Raw genomic sequence first — 23,960 nt, 5'->3', positions numbered from 1 at the left:
CACGGATGGAAAACGTCCAACCTTCAAACGATGGCTTTTGTCATCCTCCAGGTTTCACACATGTAGGTTACCGTCAGCATTATGATCGTGGCCAAGAGCCAAAGTTTACTCTGCAGGGAGAAGGAGGGTGAATTACAGATTGGACAAAGTCGTTGGAACGTGTCACGTCACAGACAAGGGAAAATGGTGCGAGGACTCAAGTGCAGGAGAAGGATTATTTATTTACAAAAACAAAACATAAAACTCAAATCAACAACCCACGAGGGGGAAAAACACATAATAGACTAATAAAATATAAACTTAAACAAACCAACAGAATCACGGGGAGGACGGAAGACGCAGACATTACACAAGGATCCAACCCAGACTGACAAACACAAGGAGATTATAAAGGGAACAAACAAGGCAGATAATGAGGGAGAACAGGTGGGGCAAATAAACCAATAATCAGATAACAAGAAGGGCGGGGTTGACAGTAGCACATGCAAGACATGACAGAACCCACATGTGCACACAAGACAGGACAGGCATGTGACATTACCCCCTCCTTAAGGAGCGGCTACCAGACGCTCCACTAGGGACGGGCGGGACAGACCAGGGAGGGACGGGAGGGACAGACCAGGGCGGGGCGGGAGGGACAGACCAGGGCGGGGCGGGAGGGACAGACCAGGGCGGGGCGGGAGGGACAGACCAGGGCGGGACGGGAGGGACAGACCAGGGCGGGACGGGAGGGACAGACCAGGGGGGCACGGGAGGGACAGACCAGGGGGGCACGGGAGGGACAGACCAGGGGGGCACGGGAGGGACAGACCAGGGGGGCACGGGAGGGACTGACCAGGGGGGCACGGGAGGGACTGACCAGGGGGGCACGGGAGGGACAGGAGAAACAGACAAGGAAGGAACAGACAAGGGAGGGGTCAACAAGGGACACATGAGGAAAACAAAAAGTTCAGGCACCCAGGGCGGCGCAGGGAGAGCAGGACGCCTCAGCGGCGCACGGAGAGCAGGACGCCTCAGCGGCGCACGGAGAGCAGGACGCCTCAGCGGCGCACGGAGAGCAGGACGCCTCAGCGGCGCACGGAGAGCAGGACGCCTCAGCGGCGCACGGAGAGCAGGACGCCTCAGCGGCGCACGGAGAGCAGGACGCCTCAGCGGCGCACGGAGAGCTGGACGCCTGGGAGGCGCGGTGAGAGCTGGACGCCTGGGAGGCGCGGTGAGAGCAGGACGCCTGGGAGGCGCGGTGAGAGCCGGACGCCTGGGAGGCGCGGTGAGAGCCGGACGCCTGGGAGGCGCGGTGAGAGCCGGATGCCTGGGAGGCGCGGTGAGGGCCGGACGCCTGGGAGGCGCGGTGAGAGCCGGACGCCTGGGAGGCGCGGTGAGAGCAGGGCACCTAGGAGGCATCTCCTGCCCAGCGATGTTCACCGGAACAGAGTCCACCGGCATAGGGACAACCGGAACTGGGACCACCGGAACACGATCCACCGGCACACGGACCACCGGCACAGGGACCACCGGCACACGATCCACCGGCACAGGGACCACCGGAACACGATCCACCGGCACAGGCACGGAGGGAGACTTCCTTCTCCTCCTCCGTTTCAGGACCACTGGAACACGATCCGCCGGTACTGGGACCACCGGAATACGATCTGCCAGCAAAGAGACCACCGGAATACGATCCACCGGTACTGGAACCCCTGGAATCGGGACCACCGGAGCAGGCACGGAGGGGGCTTTTCTCCTCCTCCTCCGTTTCGGGACCACCGGAGCAGGGACCACCGGAACACGATCTGCCGGTACTGGGACCACCGGAATACGATCCGCCGGCATTGGGACCACCGGAATACGCACCATGGAAGGACTGGGGCCCAGGCAGTAGACGAACTCCCAGAACCCCAGATTCCCCATCCTGTCCATCACCCCTGGAGAGAGGGGCATGTCGAGGCAGAGGTTAAAAGTCTCCTTCCACTCTGCCTCGTTGAGCCCAAGATGTTCCACCTCCTTGAGGAACAGTCCTGCAAACTCTTGTACATCCGACCCCTGTTGCCGGATGTACTTCGAGTTGAGGTGTCGCATCACCCGCAGTCTCTTCCCAAACTCCATCAAGGGAGAAAAAAAAGGAAAACAAATAACAAAGAACAAGTCCTGCTGAGTCCTCAGATGGTTGGATCCTTCTGTCACGTCACAGACAAGGGAAAATGGTGCGAGGACTCAAGTGCAGGAGAAGGATTATTTATTTACAAAAACAAAACATAAAACTCAAATCAACAACCCACGAGGGGGAAAAACACATAATAGACTAATAAAATATAAACTTAAACAAACCAACAGAATCACGGGGAGGACGGAAGACGCAGACATTACACAAGGATCCAACCCAGACTGACAAACACAAGGAGATTATAAAGGGAACAAACAAGGCAGATAATGAGGGAGAACAGGTGGGGCAAATAAACCAATAATCAGATAACAAGAAGGGCGGGGTTGACAGTAGCACATGCAAGACATGACAGAACCCACATGTGCACACAAGACAGGACAGGCATGTGACAGAACGTGACAGAAGTTTTGTCAATGTGGAAGACGACATCTCGCTCTGCATCTCTGTCCGAGGAGATGATGCTTCCAAGATAAGTGTACATCAATGATACAAAGGACTCTCGAGTATGCGTAATTGATGAAACAACTTTGGTCTTCTGTCCACTAACTCAGAGTCCTTGATTTTCAGAGTCCCTGCTTGATTTTCTAGGGCCATAGTGTGAGCTTGTAGGGTAACTTAGGTTGGGCTGAAAATTATATCATCGGCAAAGTCGGGATCGGCTAGGAGGAGGTTGACACCCGTCCTGGGTAGGCCATAAGTAGGCAGTTGATGGAGTGGTGGCCGACGAAGCCGGTGACAAGAAGTAATATCATTGGCTAGAGCATGCAACCTTGTCATACGTAAGTTTAAACCGAGGAGAAATCCATTACCCCTTCCATCCATAGTGTGGCATGGTGGGCGAGTGAGAGATGTGAGAGGAGCGAGCGAGACCGGTGCGTGATTGAGAATGAGCGTCACCTGAGAGGAACAACGGAGCCCGGAGGCATATAAGGACGAGCGACACTAGTGAAGGACGAAGGAGGACCAGGCCTGAATATTACGTTGTTTACATTTTGTGTTTACATGGCCGTTGTCTGTGAGAGCCTGCCTATGTTTTACTTTCAGTTTTGTTTATTTATTTGAGTAAATTAAGTCTAAATGTTTGCTGGTTTAGCAGCAAGAGCCATGGTGCAGGTAGCGAAAAATATCAACGAATCAAGATGGGATTCAGTAACCCTGGGCTATCTTCCATAGCGTTTCTTGGAGCACCGAGTCAAAGGCCGGGACAAAATTAATAAAGTTCAGTGAGATCCATTGTTGATATACTATTGTTCAATCACTTGTCACAGAAGATCTGTTCGATACAGGATCGGCCACTTTGAAAGCCTGTTTGTTGCGCTCTAAAAAAATATATATATGTGATATTTGCTTAAAGCAAAAGCTGATGAAAAAGCACATGGGATTCAACCTGTGACCATGCTATGGAATCCCAATTCTGCCACATAAGAATAAAAAAAATCATACTTTGGAAAATCATATTCATGAGAGAAAAGGTTGTAATTATGAGATACTAAATTATGATTTATCAAAGCATGTTTTGGTAACACTTAAAGCCTGTGTACATAATGCATTATAAAGGTAGACATGATGGATGTTATAATGCATTATATCTTTTCATAAATAATTGTAACCAAAGATAAAATGTATTATACTTTTTTTAGATTCCTTGTTATATCTGAAATTGGTTGTTTGTCATGTGTTTTAATGTATTCTAATTATTTTTAAAGGTATAAAATGAATAGACAAGTATTATAATTGTAAGAGATCAGCCTGGTTCCACCACCACCACCCAATCACAACGCCCCATATCACCAGAGTACAGCAAGGACACATAAGCATTCACAGTCACTTACTGGCTGCGTCTGAAAACCTAGGCAGCTGACTCCTTGCCTCGCTGCCTCATCAGACAATGGCTCTTCAAGCAGCGTTTTGTGGTTGAAGGCACCTCACGAAACTAATTTCGGACAGACTTCTAAGGCAGTGTAACAGTTTAATGATCTACAGCTAAATAGAGAGAGCTTTGGTGAGAACTAAACACATATTCAATTACTACATTAGTGATTTCTCGCTAGAAATGATAATCAGAAATGTAATATGTTGGTAAAAAATGTACATTTACACACAAACTGACCCGCAAACGCAACTTCTGGACGCCATGAATGGAAAGCACAGCATTGTGGGATATCAAAGGCAGCGAAGGATACATGAATGATGCCTTCAAAAATCGATCAGATAAAGGTATCTCAGGAGACACGAAGTAGAGCAAACATTAGATTCGGACGTGGCTCGATGCCTTCCTGGCTTGAAATGTGTCCTCCGAAGGCAGCATTTTGCAGGTTTCGGACACAGCCACTGTCTGGTCTTGTTTTAGTTAGGACTCCAATTCCTGCATCCAGCATGTGTTACTGGCAACAGTTCTCCTACCTGATTCTCTGTGTCTCCTTCTTTCGTGTTTCGTGATTTATCCTTGTCCTCTCCTCGTCTACCTCCATCCACTAGTTTCCACATCGCATTGTCTATAATCCCCATCTTTAACATCCAAGATCTCCTCATCCTACTTCTCCAATCAGTATCTAAACCCATTTATTCCAATTTGTCAATAAACCTCTTTTATATTCATCCCTGGTTCTGTGTCTCTATATCATAACAGAAGACCAAACCAAAACAGCAACACGAGTGCCCCGGATCGGTTTCAGGAGGTCGTGGATGCTCTGAAGCGAGCACTTGGTGGCACCACTTCTTCCCGATCACTGCCACTCCTTCACCTCCAGTGACCTCCAGTGGCCTCCAGTCGCGTGGTCAAACCAGTGCTCTATTCTGGTTCAGTGGAGGATTGCAACAGATTCCTAGCCTGACAAGCCAGACCCACATCAAGATGTTTGGTCTGGAAACTCACCATTGACAGGGCTCAATCCGAGGGGCAGGATAAACGGCTGTCTTTCAAACTCCCTCTGCACGCAATAGGATAGCGCTAAAACCAACCAGAGCAACGAAGGTGAAACAGAGCTTGGTGATAGATTAAACATTCGCCGTATCCGGTCGGCAAAACTCTGAACACATCTTCCCTTTTTAAGAATGACTTCAGTGCCGTTCTTTGTTCTTTTCTCAGAAAAGCTTAACTTAAGACCGCCGTTCAACAGTTTCTGTGTTTACTAGAAGCAGGTAAACTCAACTCGGCCGTCGTCATTATGGACCCGCCCACCGACTCTATACACACTATGTGATTGGCCCGGCAAGAGTTTGGCGATTACAGCTCAGAAGGGTATTGAGAGTTGCTAGACGACACTCGCGGGCAGATTAGATTTGCTGCAGCTAGGGTGCGTCTAGATTTCTAGGCTAACAGATTCCTCCTGCAATGTTCACTGGCCATTGATATGTAGTTGCACCGCTTTCCCACTGAGAAATCCAAGGTAGCCTATATGAGTCCTTTATGCAGTGGGTCAGAACGCTCTGGGATGCTAAACAGCTCAACCCAAGGCAAGTTAGATGGGCTTTGTTCCTCACTCGTTTCAACTTCATCTCATATCATCCAGGAACCAAGAATCTCAGAGCAGATGCTCTCTCATGTATCCATGCTCCCGATGAGAAGTCTGAAGATCCCAAGCCCATCCTGCCCCAGAACATCCTCCTTAGCCCCATCCAGTTATCCATCCAGCGACAATCTCCCTCCTCCAATGCAGTGGAACCTCCTCCACCAGGGTTTCCTCTAGGAAGGACATATCTGGCCAGGTCCCAACGCACTCCTTTCCTGCATTCAGCACATATGTCTGTGGGTACTGGCCACCTAAATGCCTAAATGCTTCAAGATCGCTTCTGGTGGCCCAACATGGTGAGAGAGGTCAGAAGGTTTCTCAGTGGATGTACAGACTGCATCATCTCCAAAAGTCCATGTCATCTTCCATCTAGCAAGCTCATCCTGTTGCACGTTCCTCAATGCCCCTGGTCACACCCAGGAGTAGATTTCGCCACAGATCTGCCTCCTTCTGATGGTAACACCTGTATTCTCAATGTTGACCGATTCTCTAAATCCTGCCGTCTGATTCCCCTCAAAGGTTTGCAAACTGCCATGGTCACTGCAGAACTCCTCTTAAATCATGTCTTCTGGATACTTTGGAATCCCTAAGTATATTGTATCAGATTGGGACTCACAGTTCGTCTCCCAGGTCTGCAGGACCTTCTTTAAGCTCCTAGGTGTGGCCATCAGTCTGACATTGGGGTACCACCCTCAATCCAATGGGCAAATGGACAGGGATATTCGGGAGATTGGGCGCTTCCTGAGAACCTTCTGCCATGGCCACCAGAACTCTTGGAAGCAATTTTAGGCTGGGCCGAGTACACAAAGAACTCTCTCTGTCAGTCTGTTACCGGTCTTACCCTTTTCCAGTGCATGCTAGGTTATCAGCCTCCACTGTTCCCATGGTCCGGGTAACCCTCTGATTCCCCTTCCATTGACCATTGGTTCCGAGAGAGTAAAAGGGTCTGGAACGATGCACATCATCTCATCTAGAGGGCTGTGTGCAGACAGAAGACCCAGGTGGACACTTGGAGATCTGAATCGCCCACCTTCCAGCTGGGCCAGAAGGTTTGCCTCTCCCCGCAGGACATCAAACTGCACTTGCCTTGAGAGAAATTGAGTCCCAGATATGTTGGCCCCTTCACCATCCTCCGGAAGATCTACCCAGTCACCTAACACCTCCAACTCCTTGCACAATACAGAATTCACCCCACCATCCATGGTTTACTAAAACCTTTCCACTCACCTGTTTCTGTTCCTTCCACAGCGCCTAGACAAACAGAGGAACCCCCCCCCCCCTCCGTCAATTCTGGAGGATGGCGCAGTATTCACTGTGCAGGAAATCTTGGTCTCCCAGCGTTGTGGTGGTCATCTAGAATATCTGGTGGACTGGGAGGGCTTTGGACCAGAGGAGCTTTCATGGACAGCCAGAGATGAGGTTCAAGATCTAGACCTCCTTACCACATTCCAGGATACTCACCCAGACCGACCGGCATCTCAGGGAAGAGGTCGAACACCTTTGTTGGTGGTCCTTTGTTGGGATCCAAGGCACAGGAGTGGCCATGGAGCGGGTGTGGGTTTGGGGGTAACTTTAAGAGATCAGCCAAGCTCCACCACCACCTAATCACAATGCTCCAGATCACCAGACTAATCAGCTGCACCTGCACCTCATCTCCCCATCAGCATGGACACATAAGCACACATTTCACGTTCACTCACTGTAAGGACTCCATTCCCAATATCCTGTGTCCCAGTATCCCCAGTATCCCAGCAGCCTGTTTTACCTGCAACAGTTCTCTTACCTCATTCTCTGTGTCTCCTTTGTCCTCTGTGGCCCCATCCACACGGAGACGGGTTTAGCTGTATACGTATAAATTTTGTACCGTATCATTGTTTCGTTTCCACGGATCTGGCGTTTTGGAAGCATGAATCTGATATTTTTTTAATCCGGGTCCCAAAGTGGATAAATCCAAAAACGACAATCTTCCGTTTTCGTGTGTACAGCTAATCCGTATATTTTGCAAAAAGGTGATGTCATCACACTATGTCCAGCACGGTGAAAGAGTTAAGGGATGCAACTACGGGCACTGGGCATGCGCACATCAATATCTTATCATTTAATTACCTTATTTGCATTATTGTAAGGGTATGTTTAGGGTCGGGGTAGGTGTAGGCGTTAATAAAAATCATCTGTTAAGTAGCAAATGTATTTATTGTTATTTTATTGTGAGATTGTGCCTCACTTCCAACCATTGCTTTACCCCTTCTATCGATAACTCTTCTTCTCCGTTTTTAGTGTATTTCTGTGGGAGAATTACAGTGCCACACACAGGCCTGGCATACATACTATATCGTTTTGAGTCGTTTTCATACCTCTTGTGTGGACGCAGATATTTCTTGAAATGAGGGGAAAAAAAGATCGGACACGAAAAGCTCTGGCTTCGTGTGGACGGGCCTGTGTTGGTTCCTCATTGTCCTCTCCTCGTCTACTTCCATCCACTGGTTTCCACACCAGTGTCTTCTCCTTCGCTCGCCAGCTTCATCCACAATCTCCTCATCGTACTTCACAGTATCTACACCCATTTATTCCAGTTTGTCAAACCTCTTTTATATTCATCCCTGGTTCTGTGTCTCTGTACCATAAAATGTAATTATAACTGCAAGTAGGGACCATACAATGCTTTATAATGGCATAATTAATGACTTATTAATTAATTAATTAATTAATTAAATACTTTTATAATGCATTACATATTAAATATTTAAAGTGTCACCTATCTTAGTGTTTCTTCCTGGTGAAACAAATTTGAGTCAACAACATGACTTGAGTTTTTCTATCTATATAAGCAAGCAGTTGAGAACATATCCAGCGTCTTTTTTGCTGTTTTGGAGCTTTAAAAGTAGAGATGCATTTTGGAATCTATGCAGTGAATAATTAACTTGCCGAACGTTACTCAGCTATCCAAAAATTCCGGCTGTCTTGTTTTAATAGTCCCTTTTCTGATTCACACATTCATTTCCATTTCTGAAGAATCTGGGAGACTGTGTGTGATTTGTGTGTGCATATATATTAAGTAACCGAAAAGGACAATGAAGGGGTTCAGTGACTGTCAATTAGACACAAGCATCTGTCATTGCATGTCAAGCTCACAAACTCACATATTTTTCTCATATTTTTCCATCCAATTTTCCCCAAAAAGCAAATATTTGTCTAATTGTTGCGCCAAGGCACAGACACCGAACCCAGTGGTAAGAGCTCCTATTTAAAGTCCATTAGTATCTGGAAAGGAGCATTGACTTGGGTTATGAAAGCCAGATGTTGCCGTTTGAGAAGGAAAGCATTTTTTCATGTCTTTGTGTGTGTGTGTGTGTGTGTGTACTCTGGATTGGGATGGGATGTTTAATTTGTGGGTCTTGGGCTATTGGATAATTTTTTGAGTTTAAAATTAACCAAAAAAACGAACGACAGGCATCTTTACGATCTTAACAAACTAAATGAACTCATAAACAAATCCATATTTTGTACAGTAGCCTAAGTGCATGAGAAGCCAGTCATATTTCTGACTCCACCTGCTTCCTTCCCTCTTTCCTCAGGAGCTTGACGCTAATTAACTTCCTGTTGGAAACATGCCCTTTCTTGGCACAGGGCTCCTTGAAGTGGTGGGTGCAGTGAAACTGGGGTGGAGGTGTAGCCTAAAGAATTTGTTTGGACTATATCGCTGCTTCCGTGAATTCTGCTCTGTCAGGAAGTGTGACTCGGCCCAGACAATGGGCAATTGTGAGGCTGGACCTGAGCTAGCAGGAAACTCAACACACACACACACACACACATAGTAAAAATCAACCGTAATGTCTTAAAACAGTCCCTCAAAGTCAAAGTAGACATCACTTTTTAAAGGTCTATTCATACAAACAATGATAATGATAAAGTTTTAATTGCAGAATCCATACAACAGCTATAACAAAAATAACATAGAAGGAACAAATTCATAGGAATAACTTTCAGAACAATAATTTTTTTCAAGCTGATGATCAATAAAAATAATAACGAATCCATTCAACTTTAAAAACACCATGGAATTAAAACTGACAATTCTTATTTTAATGTAATATTTCGGTATTTATTATAAATGAAATAAATGGTTTAATACATAATTTTCATGCAGATAATTATTTTATTTTTTCATGTGCCTTCATCATCTTTATTCAAAATAATTTCTTGCAGCAACATCTCTTTTATTATTATTTTTTTATTTTTTTATTATCTGATGACGTGCTTATTGGCGTGAGGGCAGGACAACCTGACATCATAGCAACAGCAAACCACAACGATCCGACAATCCAATTAATTTCTGATGGACAAAATCAAGTCCCGCCCAACATTTGTTCTTGTTGGAGAAGCCGCTTTATTTGGATGTATGTCGCAATAGGGAAGAAAAGACTATTGAAACTTCCATTTTATAAAGGCTTGAGCATTTAAAGCGGGAGATGAAAAAACTTCAGCACATGCTATTATTAAACAGAACGCTATCGTCCATTCGTGTGGATGCTAATATGGTCGTTTTAGTTATTGTTCTTGGTTATCGTTAAACAGCCATTAACTGAACTTGGTTCTATGAGTTATATGAAAAGGCTGCTGTGGATCTAATGGAAAATGTCATCCCTTTCCCTAATCCTGAATTTATCTGCTTGGTGTGATAACACTTCGACAGCTTAACTATGTGTGTGTTTACTTAGTTTAGCCTGTTTTTAGAGCATGTCCAAGGACAAAAACATAGGTCAAGAATGCGTGTGTGTGTCCAGAGCTGTGAGGAATGTCGTAGTCTGACCTCTGACCCCTCTGTGTGTTTGTGTGTCCACGCCTTGCTTGTCTCCATTCAAGCACACACACGCATTAAAAGATCTGAAATCTTTCCCTTTGGCCGTTGACAAAAACTAGACATACAGACAAAGAAAAACACCTGAAATTGTACGCTTCCTAAAACAAACAAATGGACCATTGTGTCCTCATGTATCCTTCATTCTTTCACAGTTAGGGTTTTGTGTGTATTCCCAATAAATGTTTGTCTGTCTGAGTAAACGGGGGGCTTCTAGTCTGTTTCTCTTGGATTCTTTTGCCTTTGCATTTGAAGTCTTTGCACATATCTAAGTGTAATTACCCTTGTGGTGTGCCAGGGGTGGGATCTTAATGGCAGAGTGTGTCATGGACGGTATAAAGCATGGCATTTGTGTTTTTATACAGTAGCAACATTTTAAAGTCACAGCTAACAGATATATTAAGGTAGGATTTTTACATTACTGCTGTGAGAATAAATATGCCAAAAATACAGTAAAAATGAATGGGATGCATTATCTTTAAGCAAAGAACAGTTTATTTTTAAAGCTAAGACTCACTATTTTGCTTTGCTTAGAAGTAATCCATGACCGACTTTCAGATGTTTTTGTCTTTCAGGTGTAAATCCCCACAGCTCAAATCATTTTATATAACATTTTGGATTTGGAACTGAAAAGAAAAGAAAAACAAGTGAAATTAGAATAGATATGCATCAATTACTTCTAAGCAAAAATAAGTCTACCACTGGTTCACCTCAACCAGGGTACCGCAGCAAACTTCCAAGAGGCCCACAGATGGCTTTAAATTATTATTATTTTATTGAAGGAGTAATGCAACATACAGTAACAAAATGAAAGTTATATATTTTTCTTTCTAGGCTTCATAGTATTTAATTACATTTAAAAAAGTAACTTAATTAAAACACACACACATGCACACACAAACACACACAAAAAACACTATTTAGATTTATAAGCGGTTTTCCTAATGGGGCCAAACATGTTAGGGTTAGTGTATGTATATTCTGTCCTCTTACACTAACCCTACCCTTAGACCTACCCATTACACAAAACTTTATGGATTTTTAAATTTTCAAAACAAAAACTCATTCTGTATGATTTATAAGCTTTATTCCTCATTGGGACCCTTCTTTTAGGTCCCACAAGTCCCAATGAGTGCATTTAGGGTGAAGTCCCTACTGGAATAAAACACACACTGCATTTTTACATTTTCAAAAAACATCATCCTCTATAAGCCTTTTGAAAAGTGGGGACCGCTGGCTGGTGATCTCAGGTTTTACTATCCTTATGGGGACATTTGGTCCCCACAATGTAATATAAACATGGACACACACACACACACACACACACACACACACACACACACACACACACACACACACACACACACACAATTGAGATGAAACTGAAATCAAATGTTTTTTCCTATAAATATATTATTTTTATAAATCATACAGAATCTAAATCTTGAATTTGACATAAGATCAAAGCAAAGTTTAATCAACTGAATATATAAATACTTCTAGTTTCTATTAATAAAAAAGTGCACTGTCATAGTTACAGCAGAAATGCCAGAGGAAACATCTTAGCCAAAATATCTTATCTTCGGAAATTGTGTTTGACAGCGAGTCAAAAAGGTTGAGAATCACTAGTCTGGAGGCATCATGGTAAAAGCGGGTTGGTGCTGAATTATCAATGAAATTGCCAGTATAAGCAAAATATAACTTGTTTTTATGCATTTGATTTACATGTTGTTTCAAATCTATTGATGTGCTGTCTCATTAACACTGCATCATAATGTCCAGCATCCTTCAGCTGAAATTCAGGAAAGTAAATAGTCACCAACATGCGCAGACTATCTGGTTGTTATGTGGTTACCAAAGCAACTGGGTTCTTGGAGGACCAGGCTGGAGCCTGCGGCTGCTGGGCTGCTGTGTGTGAAGGCCTGTCGCTCCGTGGCTCTATGCCCAGCCACCACTCCGGAAAATTCCTCAGTAAGGGTCAGCAGCAGAGACGCAGTCAAAGCCATATACAGCCATTTTACAAACTGCACCTTTAAATGGTTACCTCATAAAATGTGTTTGCTGAGAATGCAATTCAAGCGATGCATGTGGTTCCACATTTTGAATAAATCTTGCACAAGCATTAAAACTAAATCAGAGCAATTGCAGTTGGTTTGCGATTCATGAGAAGCGCTGTAGAAAAAGACTGTGTGGTCCATTGATTTTGCTCATCTGGCACTGCGTCATTTGGCGCATAAGGCTTTGCTAAGCCTGATGTTACATGCACTTACCAAAACATTAGCATTTGCAGTTCGTAAGGATTGGTGAACCGTCTTGTTAATTTCACACAGATAACTAAGACTGCCAGAGGCCCCCAGAAGATTTTCAAATATTTTTTTAAACCAAAACATTTGGTCCTGACAGATCCCAACAAATGTGAAACATGGGGTAAACTACTGTTCAAACAATAACTTAGCAGGAGTCCTGCAGCCTCCAAGTTGTTTGTTCTTCTTTGCCTTTAGCTGATTTTAAGGTAAACGGAATAATGTATGCCTAATAATGAAAACAAAATAGGATATATCCCTGTTTATAGAATCACAAAGAGAGTACTTAACTTAAGGTATAATAGACTAGAGTTTTATATCACAGACTCTATTAATTAACTTTAATAATGCCAAGTTGTTTCCTTCCAGGTAAAGAAAACAAAATAAGACCTGGAAACATTTCTTGTGCCATATGCATACCAAATGTTTTATCCCCTAGAATCAGAGAGAAATTAAAACACAGACCCAAAACATAGATAGGAATATATATTCATTCATATACTGTCTTATGGTTGAGTTTCAAACCCCTGGTTCGCCCTGTGTTTTATTAACTCCCTGACTGAAATTTCCTGTTGGTTGGCAAAGAGTAGCAGATTCCAATGCAAGGCACTTTTGTCTTCCTGTATAAATTCACACTCTGAAACATCCTTCCTACTGCTACTTTCAAAGTCTAAAACTAATTCTATAGGTTTTTAGATGGCAGCCTTACAAAAATGTGTTTTTGCAAGACTGCATGTGGCATGCTTGTGTGGTCCAGCTAATAGTGGGCTGTGGGAGTGTAGAGTTGCGCCCTCTGTGTACGCAGCTGCACCTGAGGTGGGACTAGGGCCTGGGCAGACGTGTGAAGATGGTCAATAAAGTTAGGTAGCTGCCTTCAACTCAAAGACAAGAAAGATATGCCGGAGAAAAAACTATATAAAAAAGCAGTGTTACAACCATCAGTAAAAACTGAAATAAAAATAAACCTAAATCGCATTATTATTATTTTTATTTTTATAAAATGACAAAAAGCACATAAATTACTAAAATTAACATCACTATAAATCTTAAGTAACTGTTGTAAAGATAAATAGGACTACAGTTGACGTTTTGTACAGTATGTGTCCAAATCCTGGTTCCTGGCTCCCTCTCATGGTCGAAACATTTATGGACTCCATTATCAGCAGTATTCATATTACTATTAGACACATTTGAGTGTGTTGAAAATTATGTTATGATGTTACTCTGTGGGCTGTGTGACACGTGTTGCACACTGCTAAAAGTAAAGTGGTTCTGCAAAATAAAATCGAGGGTAATGCCGATACGACGCGACTGACAGGCGACTCCTTCACATGTCTCGGTTCATTTGGTTAAAATAGCAATTTTCTCATGATTTACAAATAGTTGGAAACATTTGGGATATTGTAAGTACTCAACTGAACAAAGTATATAATACTGACCTGGTGGTCAGTACAAAATACTGATATGAAGACTAAATTAAAATTCAGCTCATTAAAAAATAAAAAAATAAACGCATTCTGTGACCAAAACCAACAGTATTTCTAGAAACATGAAAGGATCTTAAAATCAAATAAAGATATCAGTAAATGCTCAATTAATAAGATGCAGGGTAATGTTTATTATGCTTCACCAATAACTCCGCCAAGGAAGCTGGCACGCAGCAGATTTCTATTTCTTCACCTTTTTTCACAAAGTGAGTAAAGGAGCTCTATCTGTTCAGCATACTCAAAGCCTGGGCTAGAAAGAGATGATGCAGACAAAATGCAAGTCAGTGTTGTCGGATCATCTCATTTGAAGCAAATGTTGTTTTTCCAACCTGAAACTTACCGACCGGGTGTTTCTAGAATCAGAGGGATATTATCCAGTCGAGGCTCATTCACAATTTCTCGGAAAGCAGTAATACCTATTTGGCCACGTCCAATGTCTTCATGGCGGTCCAGATGGCTGCCTAATTGACCTTTTAAAGAAAAATTAAACAATCTCAAAAGAAGTAACGATGCTACTAAATATGGAATATTTATATTGGCTAAACTTGTGCATATAAATTAAGTCATTTCACAACCAATTACAGCAATAGAGGGCTGCAGTGATGATGTATAGGCCAACCCATTTAGTTTCACCTTGGTTCCCACTACAGAAATCCTATAGGATGTTTCCATTGACTTTTGGATTATTGCACCAAAAGTTTTAGATTTTTTCACGTTTTGTTAATAACAATAATCTTCACAAATTAACTTTTATGAAAAAGTTCAAATCGTAAATGCTCTTGACAGATTTAAAAAGCTAAACCTAGACTATACATGACTTCCACATCACCTTCAGAGCTTCTGACATTTCATATGTAAAACATTCAAAATATTTTGAATATCCCCTGACATGATCTAGTCCCATTTAGCTACTTGTTAGTAGCCTGCTGAATTCAGAACTGCATACTAGTATATACTGCTCTTGCTTCTTTTACCATATCTTTCTATGGCAGAAATAGCATGTGGTTCAGAATTCAGCAACCATCTTTTAAAAATTAAATGCTTTAAAGGTGCACTATGTAAAAAAAAGAAGAAGAAATCAGTCCAATATCCAACAACCACCAGGCGAGTGTTATATAGTTTGTTCAGTTGAGTACTTACAATATCCCAAATGTTTCCAACTATTTGTAAATTGGGAAAAAATGGCTAGTTTAACCAAATGAACGGAGACATGTGAGGGAGTCGCCTGTCGCATGCCAGTTGCGTCTTATCGGCATTACCCTCTATTTTATTTTGCAGAACCACTTTACTCTTAGCAGTGTGCAACACGTGTCACAGCAGCCGCTGAGCGAACGCACAGAGTAACATCATAACATAATTTTCAACACACTCAAATGTGTCTAATACTAATATGATAAACAGAGCTGCGTTACCTCATACTCATGACCGGAAAAGCGTAAATGGCTCACTCTGTCCTACTCTGCAGTAACATTAATATTCGCATCCATGAACATGATTTTTGAGTCCCATCCGAGTCTTTTCCAATGGCTGTGAGGTGGAAACCACATGTCCCAAAATTCTGCGCTCAAGCTTGGCATCATCAAACTACGCCTTAGTTTTGAACAGGTGCCCTCTAGCAGACAGAAAAGCACCTTTAACCCTCCTTTTGCATTCGGGTCAATTTTGACCCAGAAGAGGTACATTTAAGAATAAATAAATAAATCCATAGGTATTAGTAAAACATGAAATTTAGTATATTTTTTAAGACTGCCAAAACATATTCTGTTTTTTTTTTTTTTATGTTTTCAACTCCCGCGTGGGGGATGGGAGATCACACTCACAGCACTCAGCTTCAGGCCTTCATGGAAACCGTGCAGCCAGCGGAGCAAAGTAAGTCTTTCAACTTCTCAAACTAATTCCTATGAAAGTTAAGCTTTCAAAGGCATGAACTGAAAATGCGCCAGATTCAACACCCGCTGTGAATCTATGCCACGAGTGTTACCACAGCTCTCATCACGAGCTCATCCATGACTGTCAAATTCTAATCTGACTCCTGCAGCGTTTTGGGCTGTGAGAGTCTCAGCGGCTAAATCACATATTGAACAGACAGTTCAGTTTTTAATTGTAGTGTCTGTTCTCTAACTGAACTGATTTTATTAAAAATGAACGCGGTCACGGTGGGAAAGTAAAAAGTGATTCAGTAATCTAGTAGGTTCTAAAAGCATTCTGGGAATTGTTGTCTTTCATCCCGATGAATCAAAAATACATTTTCTGTCTTTTCTGACTCAGTCTAGAAAGCACCAAATTAAAAAATTATTTCACATTTGTACTACATTAATGACCCAGTTTAAATACAGATTCATCTTCCCAGTGCTGAAGTACTCCTTTAAACAATACCTTATATCTTTTCCTTCTTGTTTTTGTGAACTATGGCTTTACACATGAAATGATGTTGTTTTGTATGTGTGTGTTTTACATCTATTAGTTAGATTAGTCTCAAATTATGTCTGTAAAATAGCCTGGATTCCAGCTGAATTCAGCCCCGCCCACAACATTTGAGGGCGGGAAGTTCGGTATGAACTTTATTCATTATGCAGCAACAATGCTCGAACCAGAGCTCTTCGGACCAATCAAATTGTCAGGGCGGGCTTTATACGATGATTGACAGATTATCAACAGTAACGTCATCATCCAAGTCAACAAAGAGCGCTTGGGTGGAATTCGTTCTAATCCTAAACAGAGAACTTGTTCGTATATGTATTCGCCTTCACCATTTCTCTCAAATATGATTATCGTGTTGGCAAATACTCTGTGTATCCTTAAATTATTTTTTACAACACCGGAAAAGATCGTTTACACTCATCTTCTTCTTCTACTTCCAGCATGTGACAACATACGTCATTAACTCTGTTGCTCTGATTGGTTGTTGGTCTATCCAATAGAGTGCAGAGGCATTTTCTTACCTGGTATGGTTGAACGGTTGAAACTAGTTGAAATACCCTATAAATCATGCAATGAAAATCATCCCCATCACTCGACCCCACCCATAAAGCCTATCCACACTGTGACTTGGGCAAATCAGAAAACACACACTCTGTTTATGGCGTCGCCCACTGATCTAATAACTCCTATTATTATCCTGCAGAGACCTATAGCCTATTTACAATGGAGCAGTATCAGACTCATATTCTGACGTATGAGTATGACGATTTTAAAAAAGTATGACAAATTTATGTCTTAAAGAGATTGTAGAGCAAAAGTTCACAGACCAAATAGTCTCAATTTGAAAAAGGAAAGACGGTTTGGAAAAGAAAAAGTCCACATTTCACTTTGCTGCCACCTATTGATGAACCACTGCAGCATGAAAAGGAGATTCAGTATCATTTTTATAAGTATATGCAAGTAAAAGGAATATATTTTTTAAAACATTTCAGAGTAATATTGATGTTGTTTTGTTAGAAACAGTAATTATCATATTATATATTCTTATAAATTTAATCTAATGATATATTCAAATAATATTTGTCCTAAATATTGATGAAAAACATATATTTTCTTGCATCACACTCGTTTGTGCTGTAGTTTGTGCTGTAAATTTGAAATTTCAAAGAATTTCACTTATTCTCATATATTTCACACACACACACACACACATATATATATATATATATATATATATATATATATATATATATATATATATATATATATGGAAAAAAAAATAATAATAATATATATATATATATATATATATATATATATATATATATATATATATATATATATATATTTTTTTTTTTTTTTAATTATAATTATTTTTTTTAACACTTACGCATTAAATCTCAACAGGACTTAGTACTGATGTATTTTATGCCGTAGAATAAAATGGGAAAATATCTTGAACTTGTGTTTCACCACAGACCTCATTTCAGTCATTTAACCAAAACCCCATTGACAATGGAAGTTATAAAAAATGGAAGTGCTATTAACAAAGAGACACAAATTTGTTTTCAGGTTTTGGCCTGCAAACACACATAATCCCTACAGTTCTCTATATTGATAAGACCAGATGAATAGTACATACCTTTAGAGTCATTTAAATGAACAGCTCTCAAATAATGCAGCCCAACCACTTGGTCAAATTCATCAAGCATATTCTTTACTCCTCCAGATGGTGAAATGTCATAGCCTAAAGAGAGAAGTATCATCTTATCTCAAATACTTTATATATTTAATCAGCAGAGCTATGTTAAAGTCAGAAACTTTGCGGTTTGTCATGTAAGCCCATACTTTTGTTCTTTGTACCAAAAATATATTTTTTCAAATAATTTGTGGTAATACCTATGGGACTTCACACCTTACCTGCTGCAAAAGCATGGCAAGTATCCAGACACACCCCAACACGTGTCTTGTCACGCACCCGGTCTATTATGCTTCTCAGTTCAGCAAACTGCCCACCTATAGTGCTGCCCTGACCACTCATGTTTTCAAGCACTATTAAGAGAAAAGAAAGAATATAATCCAGCTAAATTCACCAGAAAGCATGAACACAGTCACACATTTTCTCCAAATCATTTCTCATAGTTGACCTGTAATGACGGCAGGGGTTTGCTGGTGTGCGTGGTTAATAGCTTGGGCAATTTTCTCCATGCATTTCTCAGGGCTGGAGTCAATAGAAGCTCCAGGGTGAAAGTTAAACTGGCTGAGGCCCAGTGCAGTGCTGCGACTCAGTTCATCCACAAGCATGGCCTGGCTCTTACTGAACACATCTGGATTACAACATGAAGAGTCATTTGATATGCAGTCTTACAAAACATATGCAGCCTAGAGTATTAACTATTGACTAGATATTGACTGAATTAACTTTTTTTAACATATGCTTCATCTTTAAATAATAATGATTTGGTAGATACACATTACCAGAGCAGGAATGGTACAGCACAAACCTTCTTTAGGGGAACCGCAGTTCATCAAATAAGATCCATGTGGCAGGATGTGTATCGGATCGAAGCCATGTTGGGCACAGGCTTTTTGAAATTTAACTGCAGCGGCTGGATCAAGGGCTCTTCTGGTCCAGGAGCGCTGGGAGCCCAAAAAAAGGGCAAACGCATGACCTCCTATGGCCACACTTGATTCGACTGCTTTCCATATTCCTCCTTAAGAATATTTGTAAAATTGATATGTATTCAGCACAAACACTGCAGTCAGAGTAAAGCATCTTTGCTCACCTGATACTGAGACGTGAGCACCTATGTATTTTTTCTTTGCCTTTGTCTTTCTTTTCTGTGCCATTTCTTCCTCTCTGCTGCTGCCATCTGATGCTCTGCATCAGAATGTTGTCGTTCCTTTGTTTCAGAAACATCCTCTGTCTTTCTCTTCTCGCCTTTTCTTCGTGAGGCCATATTTTTCTAAGTGAAGAATAAGCAGGTTGGTTAGACATTCTTATTTATCTTTATGAATAATAAGCAACCAAACATAATGTGGTAAATCTACATCTACAATCATCTACAATCTAAATCTACATCTACAGTCTACAATATCTACATCTACATCAGGAATGTTTCTTACATTAATAATACTCTAGATTTAAACATATTTAGGCTACTTTTGTATTTCGGATCTGACATTATAGATAGATAGACATTTATTGATCTTTCACAGGAAATTAGTTAATTTGTTACAGTAGCAGCAACCACATTCAGTCCACGCACACAGACAACTCAACAACGATCTATCTACATGTCTACAACCTAAATCAAAACATTAGCAAAAAAAACAACAACAACAAGCATAATTACCTACCCAATAATATATTATTTTAAACATATACTCTATAATGATAATACAAGAAACAAATACACAAACAAAATATAACTAAAACATATACTCTATCTTATTATAATAATACTAAGAACATGGGTGAAACATATAAATCAAACAGTTCAGGGTTAGGCCATTGCAAAAAGGCCCATCAATGCACATAAATCGACAATATCAACAACACACACACACATTTTTCCCCCACATATATTGCAAATTAAAAAGACAACCTGTTTGCAGACTTAAATAATTGACTGTTATACATGTTCTACACTTGTATACATTTCAGTAAGTTAAAAAGTTAACATTACTGAATTTGACATTACTTTCATTTTATTCATATTATATGGACAATTGTATACATCTAACAGAGGGTATAAAAACAATTAAAATATATTTTTTTCAGATAAAAACGTTAATTACAATGGCAACAAAAGTATTTAATTCTACTGCTAATAATTTGTATTTATAATTTTGTAACGTATAAAACTTAATATTTAAATAATAATAATTAAAAAAAAACCTGTAGCTACTAAAACATGATCAATATTTAAATACTATGTGAAATTTGATAGGATAGACTGAGGTAGCCATTTAACTGATGTTGAAAGAAAAACAATGAACGCGTGTACAATGAACAACCATTCCAAAAGAGCTAGATCTCACAATAAATAATACATGTTTTACTATAGCGACGACCGAAAAAAAGAGTTATTGGACTTTTAATATTGAAGGTCAAAAATCTCCCTCGGCTGCCCCCCTTCCGTCAGACCTGTCCAGACACACACATTCACACCGAGCAGTAAAATGGCCGACCGTCAACCAACTGACTTTACAGCGCTTTAAACATAGATTCCACCTCTTTCGTTTACATTATCTTATTTCATATTTAAAAACTATAGAAGGAGTGTTTTCATGACTAGCTATTAGATTTTGATGGAGTATTGTATTTCACGTTGCCTCAAAACCCAGAATTTCGCACTTAAGCACTTTAGCTGTAGCTAGAAGACTAGCTGCGGTGCATGTAATTCCTGAGGTAAGTGCTTTGTTTTAAAGAACAATTTATATAAAATGTTATTTGCTACTAATGACGGTAATATGCATTCGTAAAACCGCAGTGGTGTGAAAGCATTTATGTGTGAAACAGTTTTTCCTCGTCGACATCTGTTAGCCACTAGCTCGGTTGCTAGTTAAACTAGCTAGTTAGCATCTGCTTGTTTGCAACTTTAGCTTTCCGCTGGTCGATCGTAAAAACATACTCGTTTGCATTTAGTCTGTACTAATTAATACGGATTATGATTGCGTTAAAATAAAACACACATGAGTTGACTTTATGGTTTTGGTGGGCACTGTCTCCCGACTCGTACTCTATTTCTGTTAACGTTAACGTTACTCCCCATATTTGATGAAATGCATGTTTATGCATGTCTTGTTTGGACGGTTGCTTACCCTTTTGATTTTTGTTGTGATCCGTATGCAATTATTCTGCGGCTTCAGGGGGGGATTTAACAAAATTACCTGATTTACGTTTAACGTTAGTGTGTGTCAATTGCTCTTGCTAACAAACTAGCTAACTCGGTAACAAGATTTGGCAGGGCCACTAAATCTTAAGAGTTAATTCTATTTCAGTTATTTACGTTTAAACTGTTGTTTTTTCCACGAATTGTTTTGATGTAAAAATGTATGTAATATCTAATATTGTATATTGCACCGGAGGAAATGGGCGGGTGAACGGAGCGCCTGTCCGACACAGCCCTGCCTGCCAACTGAAGCCTCGCAGACAGATAGCAGCAATAGTTTCTCCCATTACCACGATCACAGTATGATTTTAACGGGCAACCGATTTATTACATGAGACATGCAAACTTAGGTTGACACTAAACCAGCATTCCTTTGAAATTACGTATACAGTGATTTGTGATGATCATGTGTTTGGTGCCGCTGTTGTGTCTCTGTTATAGAGCTGTTATGCCTTTGGTTTGGTAACAAGGCAGCACCTCTCAGTGCCTGGACTGGTTGAAGGTGATACTCAACAAAAACTGTAGACAGAACAGAAGGTTTTACAGTTGAACATATTTGATGAGTTCCATATCTTTTGTAGAAAGGAGCATCAGGAAAGGGAACAGCAGTTCATGGAAGACAAGAAAAGGAAAAAGGAAGATAAAAGGAAACGGGAAACCTCACAGAAGGTAATTGTTGTATTATGTTTGAATAAATTATTTTGGATGTTTAAATTATAGTAAAGTAATGTTCTGTAGTGGTAATGCATGTTGCCACAGTATGCAAGTGTGCATTAATTTTCAATAATTCAGAAAATTAGTCACCCAATAATTCTCTCTTTTCCAGAGTCAATGTTTCAACTTGTATAACTACATTCTTACACCACTGATTCAACATCTTATTAACCCTTTAGGTGCCAGAGTTTTTTTCCTAAAACGTTCGATTTTGACATCCTAATTTCAAAAGGCTATATATTAAAAGTGACAAAAGATAGAAACTTTGGGTAAATTAGAGAAATATTAAGGAATACACAAAGTTTATGTAGGATTACATTTTCCCATCTAATTTGCATATTATGATGTCATATGGTGGTGGCAATCTTGGATTATAGAATTTTCATGAAAAGCCATGTTTAAATGATAAAATGCAGCACTTCTTTCTCCTCAAACTGTCCCTCACCTTTTGTATGCTATATTGCACAATACTGAATGTTCAGGTAAATAGTAAATAGTAAACAAACTGTGTAAATCATTACTAATAAATGGTAGAAACAAACCGAATGCATGTAGCAGTTGGCCTTTTGCTGTAGAGATTTTCCATTTACTACATACAGTAGGCACTCTGATTCCATATATGGGGCATATATATATTATATATATAATGTTTAATAGCCCCTCCCCTGTGTCACACAGGGCTCTACTTTAACATTTTTCTTGAGGAGCACTTGAGCTCCTAATTAAAAAAAATTAGAAGCACAGTCAAAAATTTAGGAGCACCTTCTGATCAATAACACACATTCCGATTATAACTTTCCCATTACAGGATGATCTTTTCCCCTTTAAATTAATGTCCAGGGGCATTTTTACCATTATAAGAGCAATGTTTTCTAATCTTGTTAAATCACCCTAAGCCTAACAATTAAAACAGAAAAGTTGTTAATTTGTTAAAATGTTAATTTAAACAATATTCAGTTGGACAATTAGACACAATGAGACTGTTCCCGATCAAGTAAGACCATTATCAAAAGATCCGTCTTTGCACTGCAGAAGTGGCAGAGAAGCTCTATCTAAAGTGGGATTTAGGTACATTTACATATGTGAGTGTTTAATGCAGCTCATGGGTAAATAATGTTGTATGAATGTTTTAAATATAAGTTTTTGAATTTAGAAATATGTTCAATTTAAACTTTAAAAGTTTGATATTTTAAATAAAAAGTCCATGCAAAGTAGGGCTGTAAAAATTTCTTAAAAATGACGTTCGAATATTCCCTCTAAAAAAAAACGAATATTCAAACTAATCGAACATCTGGTTGTGCATTTTGTCAGTGACGCACGCACATTATGTCATTAACACGACAAATAATACAGAGAGACATAACTACTTGTATAGCTAGACTATTTAGTTTAAACATGTTTGACAACGTATTACTTACAAAAAAAAAAAAGTAAATCAACTAGATGAAGCTGTTCTCTTCGGGTACATGAGCGATGAATGCCGCTGACGGTCTGGAGCTCACATCATAATGGCCAAGACCGCAGAACTCACTCTCTTTCATGCTCTCTGTGCATAACGGTTTAAATGAACAAACTTTGAGTGCTGAGCAAGAGTTTTGTGCAAGCA

General features: G+C 40.5%; 2 protein-coding genes across 2 annotated transcripts in view; one reads left to right on the top strand and one right to left on the bottom strand.

Moving 5' to 3' along the window:
- Nucleotides 1-11,775: 11,775 nt before the first annotated feature.
- Nucleotides 11,776-22,164, bottom strand: si:ch211-141o9.10 (probable endonuclease 4). The gene is given in 9 exon segments (XM_067429112.1): nucleotides 11,776-14,571; nucleotides 14,662-14,791; nucleotides 18,385-18,489; nucleotides 18,663-18,794; nucleotides 18,890-19,069; nucleotides 19,247-19,456; nucleotides 19,529-19,621; nucleotides 19,624-19,708; nucleotides 21,832-22,164. Coding segments are annotated over 9 exon segments (1,092 nt in total). The 5' UTR covers nucleotides 21,928-22,164; the 3' UTR covers nucleotides 11,776-14,510.
- The window catches only part of tnrc6ba (trinucleotide repeat containing adaptor 6Ba), a 40,199-nt gene continuing 37,128 nt past the window's right edge, over nucleotides 20,890-23,960 (top strand). Inside the window, exons 1-2 of the mRNA XM_067429106.1 lie at nucleotides 20,890-21,156; nucleotides 22,222-22,309. Coding sequence (XP_067285207.1) covers nucleotides 22,253-22,309 — 57 coding nt within the window. The 5' untranslated portion in view covers nucleotides 20,890-21,156; nucleotides 22,222-22,252. The remainder of the gene's footprint in view (nucleotides 21,157-22,221; nucleotides 22,310-23,960) is intronic.

This window comes from Pseudorasbora parva, chromosome 21, assembly GCF_024679245.1.
Source record: "Pseudorasbora parva isolate DD20220531a chromosome 21, ASM2467924v1, whole genome shotgun sequence".
Classification (NCBI taxonomy): domain Eukaryota; kingdom Metazoa; phylum Chordata; class Actinopteri; order Cypriniformes; family Gobionidae; genus Pseudorasbora; species Pseudorasbora parva.
The sequence above is the reverse complement of the archived record's forward strand: the minus strand, read 5'-3'. Positions and strand labels throughout refer to the sequence as shown.